Consider the following 13,313-nt stretch of genomic DNA (forward strand, 5'->3'; position numbering starts at 1 on the left):
AACTTTTTCAAATATCCCTTTTTTCTTATTTTCCTCCAAGGTTGCCTTATCTCCCACAAAAAGATTTCTTTACAAAGCTAATAAAATGTATTATCAAACTTTTGCAGAAGTTCTTTGAAAAGCAACTCCATAAAATCAAATTTATGTATTACCTGCATTGCCCCCTTCCATTTGCCTGGCCCCACTTTCCAGCTTCTTTTTTACTCATTTCCTATATCGTTTTTGCTCCCTGAACTGCAGGAGGACAAAATCTCTGGTCGCACTTTAAATAAGCATTAAATTGATACAGCATAAAGTTGTTTCCGTCTCTTTCCCGTCCGTCTGTATACCCCTCTCTTTTGCTCCCAAGACGCACTCCAGACAAACTCTAATCGCTTTATAACTTCTAACGCAGTTTATCAGAGTCGTCCGCAGCCCGTGGCCCCTCATCCCTTAATTCCAACACCCCCAAAAGTCATCCTTCCCATGCCATTAAGGCGGCTCAAAGGCAAAAGTTATTGTCACGCACTGAAGTCGCCTTCATGTGGAGTTGTGTGGTACACTGAGAAAAACATTCGTTTTTAATAACTCAGCAACAAATTTTATTACATTAGTACATCTTTTAATAAGATCAGTTCAAAAAGTTAGTTTAATTTAGCAACATTATGAAAAGTTAACATTAGTTTACAGGGAATCCCTAAAAATCATGTACTCATTTTGAGAGATACCCTCTCCCTGATAAATAACTCCTACTCAATACACTGATAAGATTGTCACGCCAAATACGAAAATAGTGTGGAAGTGTTGATAAGGAGAAATGATATCAGGAGATTGTTTCTTTCTGTGCATTTTTTTTTATTGAAAGCGGGTATATAAACACCTCCACCCATGCCAATCTTCATGCAAAAGCTTTCTGGTTATTGCCTTCCTGCTCGCACTTTCTCTGGGCTTGGGTTGGGTGTCTTTAGTGCCTTTTTGGTTTTCCTCGCTTTTCTTCTTTCGTACTGTATTTTCTTATTTTTTGTTTGGGAATGCGTCTGGCAAACAAGGCGGAAATTATTGTTGCCGGGGTCTTAAAGTTTTATTTTAGCCTTATACATATATTTTTCCAGCATCTTCTTGCATCTGCAAAATTATTTTTTTGCAATGTCAAATTGTTGTTTTGTCTGTGAAATTTATTTGTTTTTTCTTACATCTGCTGTTACTGTCATTACATTCTTTAAGAATGAAAAGAAGTAAAGCACTTAAAAGTTATCAATTAGTCCGGTGAGTAATTCTCGATCTATGATGGCACAAAAACATTGCTATCTTTATAGCCCACTTTGAGTATTAGCAATGGAATCGAAGTGAATCCCCAGTGAGTCAGTCGAATTCACACCCCTTTCGATAAGATAAACCAGCACTACAAAAATGCTATCTGAATTGTCAAGCTGTTCAAGTGGGATGTGTATATAAACTGGTCATATCTGCGGATGGAAAGGCAGTTAGCATTCAACAAGCAACGAGAGAAGTTATCGAAAGGAATATATCACTTCGACAAGGATTTAAATAAAAACATTTAAAATGTCGCCGCCACATCACGAAAATCGCCTCTTCGGAATCCACCTTGGCCTCAATTTGGGTGGAGGTGGACATCATCACCACCACCATCACCCACCGCCTCCGGTGCACCACCATCACCACCACGGGCCTCCAATGCACCACCACGGACCCCCGCCGCACCACCACCACCACTACGGACCTCCGCCACCGCCGCCCCACTACGATCATCATCATCACCACCACGGCAGCCACTTTGACCATCATCATGGTCCTCACCATGGACATCATCATCACCACTGCTAGTCCAATGGAATGGAAGGAGGATCTTTCGCCATCAGGCGGCGAAATAATGAAAGTGTTTATAAGCGAATTTAATTTATTACATAATGTGAACAAAAAGAAAAACTAAAAAAAAATCATTAAAACCACTTAGACTTACAAAGACAATTATTTTTGCCTGCTGTTTTATTTGAAGACAGTTGACAAGACAGAATGCATTACTTATTCAATTTGATTTCTGCATTGCAAAAATACCTGTACTGCGCACTTAGTTAAAATAAAAACAACTAATCTTATCTTGATTGACATGACGCAAAGATTTCAGCAAAACGTAATTGAACAATTCTCTATACATATAAAGCTGATTTTAAAGCTAAAGGAATCAAGAATAATTTTAAAACTCAATAATTCAAGAAATTCTAATCCAATAAGAAGATTATTGGCAACCACAAACACAAAACAAGACCACCCACGAAAACAATTTTGTAAGCCGATAAATACAAATGAAATTAAATATAATTTTAGTACGGCTTAGATTCGCTTCGGGTGGGTCAAACAAAATGATTGCCAATTACAAACCCATTTCGAAGTGCTTTTATTTTTCTGCGGTTGTCACAAAACGCTAATTAGACAGCAGCTACCATATAGAGTGGGTCTCTCAATACCCGCACATATTTATTTGTCTGTGGGTTATGGCCTGTCATAAAATGTAAAATGCTGCCCCCGGCGTGGGTCGTATGGGTATCGACACCTGGAAAATATTGGTAATTAAAATTTGCCAGTTGTCGACCAGAAATCCGAAAAAAACCGCTTCCATTTTGGCCTGTCTAATAATGTTGTAAAACATGTTGCCATTACGTCAAGCGACAGACGCCGAAACGCCCCAAAGGTAAAAACTGAAAAAACAGGAAAAATAAGGAAAATGATTAAGTGGTAGGAAAATACCCTATACATAATTTACAAGCTGAAGAATTAACTTAAAAATATTAAGACTTAAGTGATCTAGTAATTTTAAAATGTTTCAAAAGATTTTTCTCAACAACTTTTAACAAATTCGCTCAATGTTAAATATTAAATAGAATGTGGAGTGATTACTTAATGTACATACCCCAAATTGTTTTTAGTATACTATAGCTCTCTCATTGACATGTCGCGCTAATGGAATTGGTAGCAGTAAGTGACACTCGAGCACTCTCTTTAGGTTTTTGGTCCAAGACTGTCAATTAAATATGAACATTTTCGGGGTCTGGCTATCAACAATTTTTTGACAATTTCATGGGACAGCTTGAAAATTGACAGGCATGAGGTAAAGTGCCCCTCCCCCTTAAATTGACTAGATGACAATTAACGTCTCAATTCATAAATGTTGCGTCTGAAAAGAAACCATTCCTCAAACCGCGTGGCTTGCTTTTAATTAAAAAACACAGGCCACAGGCCTAGTCTGATCCATACTTTAGCCCCAAATGGAGCCGCCTGCCAACTTCGTATATCTTAATTGTTATTTGTATTTAATTATATGGCAAGTCGGCTCTAGTTTGCCGCGTAAGTTGAAAATGTTGGAAAAACAACAGCAAGTGGGTGAGGAAAAGAAGTCAAGTCAAAGTTACTTCGCTTTTTTCGTAATTAAAATGTTCACTTTACATAGTTGGCCAAGTGTTGGCTCTGCCGGTGAAAAAGCGAGTTGAAAGATGAGAGAAAACAATAGAAATACGAGTTGCTTGGGCATCCGTCAGATACTTTTAGTGATTATGCAAGAGGAAAAACATTGCACACCACGAGAAAAGTGAAAAATTTGTGAATGATTGAGTCATAATGACAACTACTTGGTTGTTTTTGAGAAATATTGTAGCATTTGTTATTATAGATGAGTGAAAGTATTCTTATTTTAAGGGATTATAATTGATTCATAATTTAATCTCAGTTCAAAGCTCTCAAACAATTTCTCCTGTCGTGTCTTACTCAAAATAAACCGCCAATTATTAATGCACACACCAACAGACAGAGTACTAATATCCTAATTTCCTCTTCTTTCAGGTATGTACTTATGGCAGTTCCACACCATAAACTAGAATTATGCAGAGTGTAAGTAATGAAATGTTCATACACTGATCACCAATTCGACCTGATGGTCCATTAATGAGTTTACCCAACTAAAGTACAAGCCAATAACATGAAGCCACAAAGAACGACTGGCATAGAGCGCAATCAAATCGGGAGAATAAACCCATTACCGTACTCACAGTCCATCGTGTACCAACAGCGGGGACTAATCATAAGCCCATTCACATAACAATCAAGGGCAATTTCTGGAATTCAGTTCGCAGGATTACTTCTAATAATTTAATAAACCCATGAAAAGTCAAAAATACGATAAGTACGGTGGGACACGCGGTGCTATAAAAATTCCCCACCAAAACTTCTCATTAAATAAACAAACATACCCGAACCGAAGACAAAGGCCATTCCATATCGAGTACGCATTCCGAAAAACTAGTCTCCCAAACTAAGGCCGCGTAATGTCGCTTGTTAGTACTAATGATGGGCTGGATCCCAGTTCCTCAGCCATATCCTCTTGAATACCCCGCCCCTGGGAAAGCGCAAAAATAAATTTGTACATCTGCGATAGAAGCCGCGATATGGAAGCCGTGGCCAAGACCTCGGAAGGCCAAGAATGAAAGAGCGTTGCCCATTTCGCCTGCTTGTCATAAATTGCCATGGAGCGCCAACAACAAGTTTCCTTCGACTTGGAGCCTTTTAGGCCTCTTTCAGTTCCTAGTGATGGTAGCGTGATCTCTAATATAATACAATTTCTTAAATGATTATCAAAAAGTGTTACGTATTAGTATTCTCTACCTGTATCAGTTATTGTAAATCATTTCAGAAATTGTCATTCTTCTGAAAATATTTGAGTAGTACATAAAAATAACCTATATACTTTGATTAGAATAATAACTTTATGCAAATAATCTTTCATTTAAAAACATTAAAAAATTTACTTTGCCGTACCACAAACCTTTTAGAAGCCATCTCTAACATTTTGTCACGACCCCCCGGTCCGACCGAAAAAAAACCGACTCGGCCGCAGTCCATTGGATGCCGACCGTCGCGTCCAGGCTGTAAAAATTAATAGCCAACATAATAAGCGGCATTTTATGACAAGCGTGCACCTCAGCACACTTACACACAGACACGCTGTCACGGACATGCGACCACGCCCCCTAGACAGCGCCTCTACTGGTTTTTTTCGGCACTTGGGCTTTTGGGCAAACATGTCTGATAGACTCACACGGCAAAAGTCATTAGGTGAGGGATCAGTTGGCCACGCTTCTTCATCGCAATCACTTTGAAAATTACGCAAATTGAAAGTTACATCGTTATGTTGCCGGCAAATGGGGAAAATCAGGAGGAAAACGCCACAACTCCCCCTCAAGTAGACCCCAAGCTAACCAACAAGTTATGGACATCGTATTGGCGCTGCAAGATTCCGCTTTATGATAATTACACGCAGCGTTGAGATTTGTTTTTATACGATTTTGTCCAGGAAAATTGAAAAACTTTTCGAAGGCTTCGGTGTTTGTGTGCCAGGAAAATAGATGGTCGATTATGTAAGAGGTGATATGGAGTTTATTTATATAAACAAGCTAATGGATTTTGTGGCTTTTAATTGGATGAGAGCCATTTGCGGGATGATGAAGTGCCCATAAGTAATGACTGCATGCCGGTTAAGCTAAAGTACTAAAGCGGGAAAACATATATCTTATGGATCTCTTATTTATAGTAATAGATTCAAATTTTCTTTGATCAATACCTCTCTAAATACTTGATGTCGTAAACAGAACCTGACATATAAAATTGTTAGTTTGAAGCTAAAAAAAACGTTATACCCACTCTGCTCAAATACTAATGTATAAAACTATAAAGATCTCGACGGGCAATCATTAAGAGTCAAAGCCCGACTATTAATGTCCCACTTTTGACCAAACGAAACCAAGCAAATACAAATACGAATACATAAAAACTAAGCACAAAGTAACCAAGTTGAATCTAAAATCGAATTTTGACTTAACTTTTATTGTCTTTATACGGTTTGAGTCACAATAAATTTGATTGAGTGATAACTTCAAATGGTAATGACAAGAAACCAAATTTATGATGCTAATTATCTTTGAATAAAGACGAGACTAAAGAAAAAAATATTTTACCCCACGTCAGCCGTTATGCTAATAAATCTTTCAACAAAACCAATTCGAAGACGAATTACATAAAATGAGATTTGTCAAAATCTTTCGAAAGCCCAACGAACTCTTCTGGCATAAAAAATTCAAATTAGCTTCAAAATGGGTTATCTCTTAGCCTCCAAAACCCTCCATCCATTATTCAGATTTTCCCCATCCAGCGCATTATATTTTCTTATCTCCCTCGAAATGCATTTTCTTGTTTGCCTTTTTTTTTATTTATTTTTCCATATTTTTTCGGCTTGTGGCCTGCATTTTTATTACTTGTCAAAATACAATAAAATTTATGGCAAGTTGGCAATATTTTTAACGCCAAATGCACAGCATTGGGTGCTGAGGGGATCAAAGGGTAGGGAAACTGCAGACAGAGGGCGAAAAAAATTCAAAGAAATCCCCCCCATAAATCATGCAAGTGAAGTCTGGCCAAAAACAAAAGAAAATCTGCAAGGAAAAGAGGGAAATCGGTAAAACGCAAGAGCGGAGCGCATAAAAGTCATAAAAATAAAATTAGCCAAAGTGGGAGGAACTCTGGCAACAGGAGGGGGCAAGTCCCGCAAAAATATGAAAAAACCCAAATGTCGATATTAATGGGCATACAAATTGCATTCATACATTTATTAAGAAACAAGTACGCATTTTTGTATGAGCATTACCGTAGTTTTATTAAATACTTTATGCCTTATAAGTTTTCTACATTTAGGAATTAGTTTGGAAAATAATTCATTGGCATTCATTAATTCGCATCGGTTGCATTTCCCAGGGAGCTCCGAGTCTTATAATTAATGCCCAAACACTTACCTGCGGCTCATGATTTTCGCATATTTCTCAAGAGGTTGGAATACCCGAACCATTTTCCCTTCTCAACGCCCTGCTAATAATGTGAAAAATAACAAAATGAAAGGCATTTTTGTCTAATGAATTTCCACGTGCCATCACCATTTCTCCTTACTCGTGTTCAGCCGGGAAAGCCTGCCTTCATTTTTGTATGCGGTACGTGCCTGTGTGAAAAGCGTATTTAAATGCGGTTGTGGCAAATTAGTTAATAAATCACATGTGGAAAATTGATGAGTTGCCATTTTCCTGCTTTGGCTGGGAGTTGCTGGGATGAGCATTTCATTTGATTGTTCGCCATTTGTTTGGAAAATTATTTTCCCTTTTTCGTTTCGGTTAGGAGGAAGAGGAACTCCCCATAGACTTTGTCTCTAATTAAGGAGACTTGAGTTACTCAATTGAATACCAAATACTGATTATGATTTTGAGCACGAATCCAAAAGGGCAATAAACCAGCTGACAATTGCTGAACATTAGCGATTGATGGAAGCCAAGAAGACTTACAAAGCTTACTGAAAAGTTCATGAATTCAAGACTTACCTTAAAATTTAGACAAAAGCAAAAAAAGCCTAAATGAACTCATTGCCATTGTGCGAGCAGTGTTCCCAATATCTCATTGTCATGTAGCTCAAATCGCTCCAACAGTCAACAAACTACAACAACCGGCAATCAGCAACTACAACAACCAACAACGACAACTTGAACCAATAGGAAACAGCACAAACAACACTTTGCATGTGTAGCCGAGGTTCCCCAAACCTAGAACACTGCCACACAAACAACCAGAGTAGCAACAAACAAACAACCCAAAATAAAAAAAAACATAGGGAGGCGAGGAAGACAAGAGCAGTCCAAACAAGTAGAACTTGTCTAGGACTAAGTCCAGAGGCAGAGATTCTAAAAGGGGATTCACAATTATGCACATCTGATAATATCATTATTTATTTAAAATGTACAATTTTAATCTTTTTGCAGTTTCCAAAGATTTTATATAAATTTAATACGCGTTAACTGAAGTTTAAGTTTGTATTTATTTCCCAAAGTTGAAACCCTTTTAACCCTGTTTCCACCTCCACCTCTGATCATTTCTTGCACGACCAACAAATGTTTCTCTGGGGATTTCATTGTATTGGTTTCTAGAAATAAGGAGACTCCAGCTTTGGCTTTATGCCTCCAGGCCATTTAAATGACTTTTCTTTGGCTTTATTTGCCGGTTCAGTTTCGCTTAGCCTTATTTTATTTTTTTAATTTTGTTTTTCTTATGCACTGTGCTCTTTTCTGGCCCAACTCTGATGTCTAAAGTCAAGATCACAAACGTGATTTGTTGTTGCCGTGGCTTAAGCTTTTTGCTCATTTTGGCAAATGTTCGAGCGACTGTGGAAGATCGTGATCTTTAAACTAAGCAACTCCGTGGCTCTAAGGCTTTGCCTTTGCATTGTTTTCTCTGCTATTTTTTTGTTTCTATTTTTTAGTGCTGTTGCTGACTCGATCAGTCGTCACTTTGGTACAGAAAGAAATAGTAGAGGAGACTTCCTTTGAACAAAACTTTAAAGTTTCTTGTGTTTTCTTGTGGTGTTACCCGATTTATGTTTGTTCATTTATTTTGACAAAGCCTTTGGCTCTTTTTCGACCCAAACAACATTGTGTGGGTGTTCCAATGGCTGTCTCCTTTTAACCAGCCTATATCCGTCTCTTTTTAACTGTTTGTGCGGCGCCGCCTCAGAAAAAGATTTGTGTATTTATGTAGAAGGAAAACCCCTATCCCCCCTTTTTTTATCCAGTACACTCTGATTGATGTGGGGCACATTAATCAAGCCATTGAAGCGGCCGTCTGTTTGATGTTGGTCCGATTTTTGATCAAGCGATCTTGTGCCACTCATAACATCCCCCCTCCCCATTCTCCTTCTCTTTATACACATATATAGTATGACCAGGTCTGTAATCGAAGCGATCGCCAAGTGATTTTGGTTTCGTTTACCGATCGCACGCTCGTTTCTCACTTGACTATCGTTTTACTTTTCGTTTGTTTTTTGGCCAAGTTAATGGGCAATTTGTTTTCAATTAATTGGCTTGTTGTGTTAACTGCCTACTGATTACTCAAGTGCTCGGGGCTTCCGTTGAATCGGAATGTTCGATCTCACCACCGATCTCCTCCGCTCGTTTTCGTTTTCACTTGCACTTTTCCCCTAGTTGCTGATCATAAATTTCGTTTGAATGAGATGCAAACGTTGCTGTCCATTAAGAAAGATCAAAGCCATCGTGATGGACAGTGGGATTTATAAAGGAAATGAAAGAATGATCTTTACGATCTATATAAAAGCAAAGGCACTTTTTAGGAACTGAACGGGATTGTCAGTGTGGAAATAATTGGAAAAGACCTTTTGGTAGTGGATATTTATATTAAATATAATCGCATTAAACTTTTCAATTAAAAATAATTCTTGAATTTAAAAGTCATATCCAACTTTTCTCGTGCAAGTTACTAAAAACGAGTTATAAGATATGTGAATTTGTAGGTGTGTTAAAATATTTCCTTAAGTGTTCGCACTGAAAACATATTAAACTAATGATTTTGGTTTAGGATTCCCACTGTTTTCTAATGAATCCCAGACAAGCGATGACACAACCGTCGTTCATTCATCTTTCCATCCATCCAACTATTTGCTATCCTCATCAGACCATGCAAAATACATTTTATGCCACATTAACAAATGAGAGCAAAAATTTGGAGTGGTGGGGGGGATGGGAGGAGCCAGGTTAGTCTGGTCTGCCCTTTTGATATGCCGCCATCGTCTCGGCTTTTCTTAGAAATGGTTTAGAGGCAAATGAGGAAATACTGAACGTAGAGCTCATGCATGGAACTCAGAACATTTGAAATGGAAATGATCGCGGACAGCTCTGGAAACTGAAAGATGAAGATGAATGGCAGATGGTCTGTGATGTGTCTTTGAAGTTGAAGTGCTTTTTGTTCATTAGCTCATTGCCACTAATTTGGTTTCGGGCCACAATTTGCATACACATACTGTAACAGCTCTGAGAAGTCTTAATTGTTCGTTTGAAGTTTCGTGATGTAGATTGGAAAAGATCAGTTGCGACTAGAAAATTGTTGGGGAATTGTATATGGTTGATGAACTCGGTTGATGCCTGAACATTTAATTTAGTCTCAAATTATTACGAAGACAATACCAAAATAGATACGTTCTAGGAAGAAAACATAGAATAAAGGGTATATAGAACAAACGTATCTATCGTTTAGCAGTTCAGTTTTAAAGAATTTGTTATACCTTTAAATAAATACGAAACTTTAGTTTTAGTTCTCGTTCAGTTCCCATCCCATTAGCCCACTTTTCCAATCGCAGCTTAACCTTATGACCACATTTTCCGAGTCTCGGGTCCGACCCAAAGATAATATCATATTTCCAAGTCGAAGCCGCACAACCCCAAAAACTCACACACACCTTTGTTGGATGTTGGCATCTTAGAAATTTAGTTACACCCAGTCTAACCAACCTAGAAAAGTGTCTAAGTAACTCATACAGTTAACCACTTAAAGGTGTTCGCTTACACCTTTTGTGTTGTTTTTGCGTTGTGTTGGCTTTTTCGTTCTTTTGCTCTTTTTCAACAACCCCCTCACACCTTTTCCCACCACCCCTGTAAAATGCCTTGGGGCCGGGAAAGTGTGAAAAGACATAAGAAATGCCGCGCGCTTAAGCAAAATCTATACATAAAAGCCAACTTTCTGCACTATAAAAAAAACCTCTTTTACATGACATGACACAATTTGTTGGCAGTGTCGCCTTGTTATTGTTGTTGCTTAGGTTGCTGTTGTTGTCGGTCGGCCACTTCGACATGTTTGTCTGAGGTTCACTTCAGGTAAACCAAGCTCCGCTGCTCTAACTGCACTGAAAGAAAATTACCAATTTAAAATTGGATTTCTCAATGCTATAGCCTCATCCAATCCACTCCTATACATCACCCTTTTTAAATAAATAGCGCACAAAAAATATACAAATTAACTAACTTACTTGGATAATCAAATATTGTTGCAAGTTGTCATCTTCCGTATTTTTTCCCAGTGAACTGCGCTGCCTGATACTCTCCTTATTTTCTGGTGCTGCTCTAGTGATATTTTGCCCGGTTTACCTCAGCGCTGTTTGCTCTGCCACCCCGGCGTCCTCTTCATCGTCAACGCTTTGTTTATCGCGTGTGAAAATATTTTTTGCACTTTTAGTTTTACCGAAAAGTTTTCGGCACACATAAAAATGTTTAAGTTTTTGGCAACAAGAAGAAGAGGATTTGCTGAGGAAACTGCATACGAAATTGTTCATACGAAGCGTGGTCTTTTCTTGTGTGATATATACATACCTAAGATGCTTTGCGAGATGGGAAATAAAATAGTTTATTTTATCTGGCGGGTGAAATGTTTTAATTAAAAGTGAGAAAAGAAGTGGCTCCATTTTGGCGTGTTTTTAGCTGCAATTGAATGAAAACATGAATAAAGTCAAGGCGAGCAAACTATTCACTCCAGATTCTGTGACATTTTTAAATTATTTATTATAAATGTGCCTTTTTGTTGATTCTAAGCTTAAATATATAATTCGAATAGGTAATAAATAATTGCCTTGACTTTGCAATTTAATAAATATGATTTCGTTTTATAAAAATATTTGTTTAAGTAAAGTCACAGAGAAAAGATTCAATCGTAATCAAAATTAAAAATAAAAATCCAATCCGTGCAAATATGTTGGCAGTGCATTAAGTAAATAATATCGAAGAGTGTATTGTGATTTAATCAAAGTTTATTAATAAATCATGAACGAAAATTGAGCAAAAGCAGTTGAATGCATTCGATTGCTTGTTAATTAACATATCGGCAAAGTTCAATTAATTGGCAATCAATCATTTTTAATGAAACAACAACGGCAACAAGTCGGAGACTTGTTAGCGAAGAAACCACGAAGAATCGGACGACATTATCGGCCCACAGCGATCTTGAACTCTGTGCGGAAAAGGCTTGAAAAACAGAGAGAAGGAAAATGATAAAAAAATAGAAAACGTGCCTGGACAGGGGAGATGCAGAAATAATGCTGCAATTCTATCGAGCACCCAGCCAGCGCAACAGCGAAACGTGCCACACGATTGACAAGCGGTTTTGGCCTGGCCCGGGGACTTTAGCCCCCTCTTCGACACCCCACCCTTGTTTTAGCCAACTCTTTCAGCCTTTGGCAGAGTGGCCTGCAGCTGCAGCAACTGCGACTCCAATGGCAAAAGCTGCCAGCCAACCTGGCCAACAAGCGGCTCAGTTGCGGGTGCCACTGCATTTGGCATTAACACCCCCACGCCCCTGGCCAAAAGCATCCCATCATGGCCAAGATCCAGGGATCCAGCGATGCCTCGGGTAACTGCGACTTTTCAAAGTGTTTTCCCGGGCTAGGGGATGGTGGAATTTGTGGGAATAGTTTAAAAAGTCAGCGGAAAAACGTTGTGGGAAAGGCAGTTAGTTAGTTGCAGGACTACCGAAGGTGGCATGGAAAAGGTACAGGGGCATGGGGTGAACTTTAATCAAAGTTTATCACAACTAATTATTTTATGGCACACAAATATTTTGCTGTCAGCGGAGTAAAATTTTATAGAAATAAATAAGGGCTATGAGTAAGTAGCCTTAACAACGTACCTACAAGTTACACTTACTTCAAATATTTTGATTAATTTAAATACGAAGTTAACTTTGCATGCTACTTTATATATTAGAATTTAGAAAAATTATAGAAATTGCCAAATATGCTCGCTTATAGTGCTTCCGTCCCTCGATTTCTCGATAACTGTAATCTTAGCAACTTACTGAACACCGAGAACAAGCTGCAAGCTATTAAACTGCTCATTTGGCTAAGAGAACAGCTCACGGGCGTCTCGCTTGAAACTCCTCTAACATATTTCAAACAAATTTATTTGCGCCTGCAATTTACGAGGCTCTTCTATCTTGAAAGAAAGAGACGGAAAGGAGGCGGCAGAAAGAGGTAGAACCACTCGAGACTGAGTGCAACAGAATCTACAGCAACAACTAACGGCCAGGCATAATTAAAATGTTACAACAGCATCAGGCAAATGAGGAAGCCAACTGGGAAATGTAGTGGTCGTAAGAGAGGCAGATGGGGCATAGAAGGCCCTCCCTTTCGCGGCGTAGCATGCAACTACAACACTCAACATTCAGATTTTGCAGACAAGTTGCGCATGCGCCCAATGCAAATTAATTTCCAGCATTTTTCTATGCGCCTCAGCTTCTTACATGCAGCAAAAAATAAGATAGAACCAAATGACAATAAACATAATTAAAAATGGTTGCTTAAAGTTTAAAAATTATTACTATTAATCAAAACTTATATTGAAAGTTAAGTAGTTGGTTGGCAAAATGAGAGTGCAAATGAATAATACAATTGATCTAAACCT

General features: G+C 38.3%; 2 protein-coding genes across 2 annotated transcripts in view; both read left to right on the forward strand.

Moving 5' to 3' along the window:
* The window catches only part of LOC117138978 (frizzled), an 88,431-nt gene that overhangs the window by 47,910 nt on the left and 27,208 nt on the right, over window positions 1-13,313 (forward strand). The window lies entirely within an intron of this gene.
* On the forward strand, window positions 1,451-1,954 carry LOC117138979 (histidine-rich glycoprotein). The gene has a single exon (XM_033301046.1). The coding sequence runs from the start codon at window positions 1,543-1,545 to the stop codon at window positions 1,822-1,824; it is 282 nt and encodes a 93-aa protein (XP_033156937.1). The 5' UTR covers window positions 1,451-1,542; the 3' UTR covers window positions 1,825-1,954.

Source organism: Drosophila mauritiana, chromosome 3L, assembly GCF_004382145.1.
Source record: "Drosophila mauritiana strain mau12 chromosome 3L, ASM438214v1, whole genome shotgun sequence".
NCBI lineage: Eukaryota > Metazoa > Arthropoda > Insecta > Diptera > Drosophilidae > Drosophila > Drosophila mauritiana.

Excerpts from the sequence above, each read along its gene's own strand:
- LOC117138979 (XM_033301046.1), top strand. The coding sequence starts at position 1,543 with ATGTCGCCGCCACATCACGAAAATCGCCTCTTCGGAATCCACCTTGGC.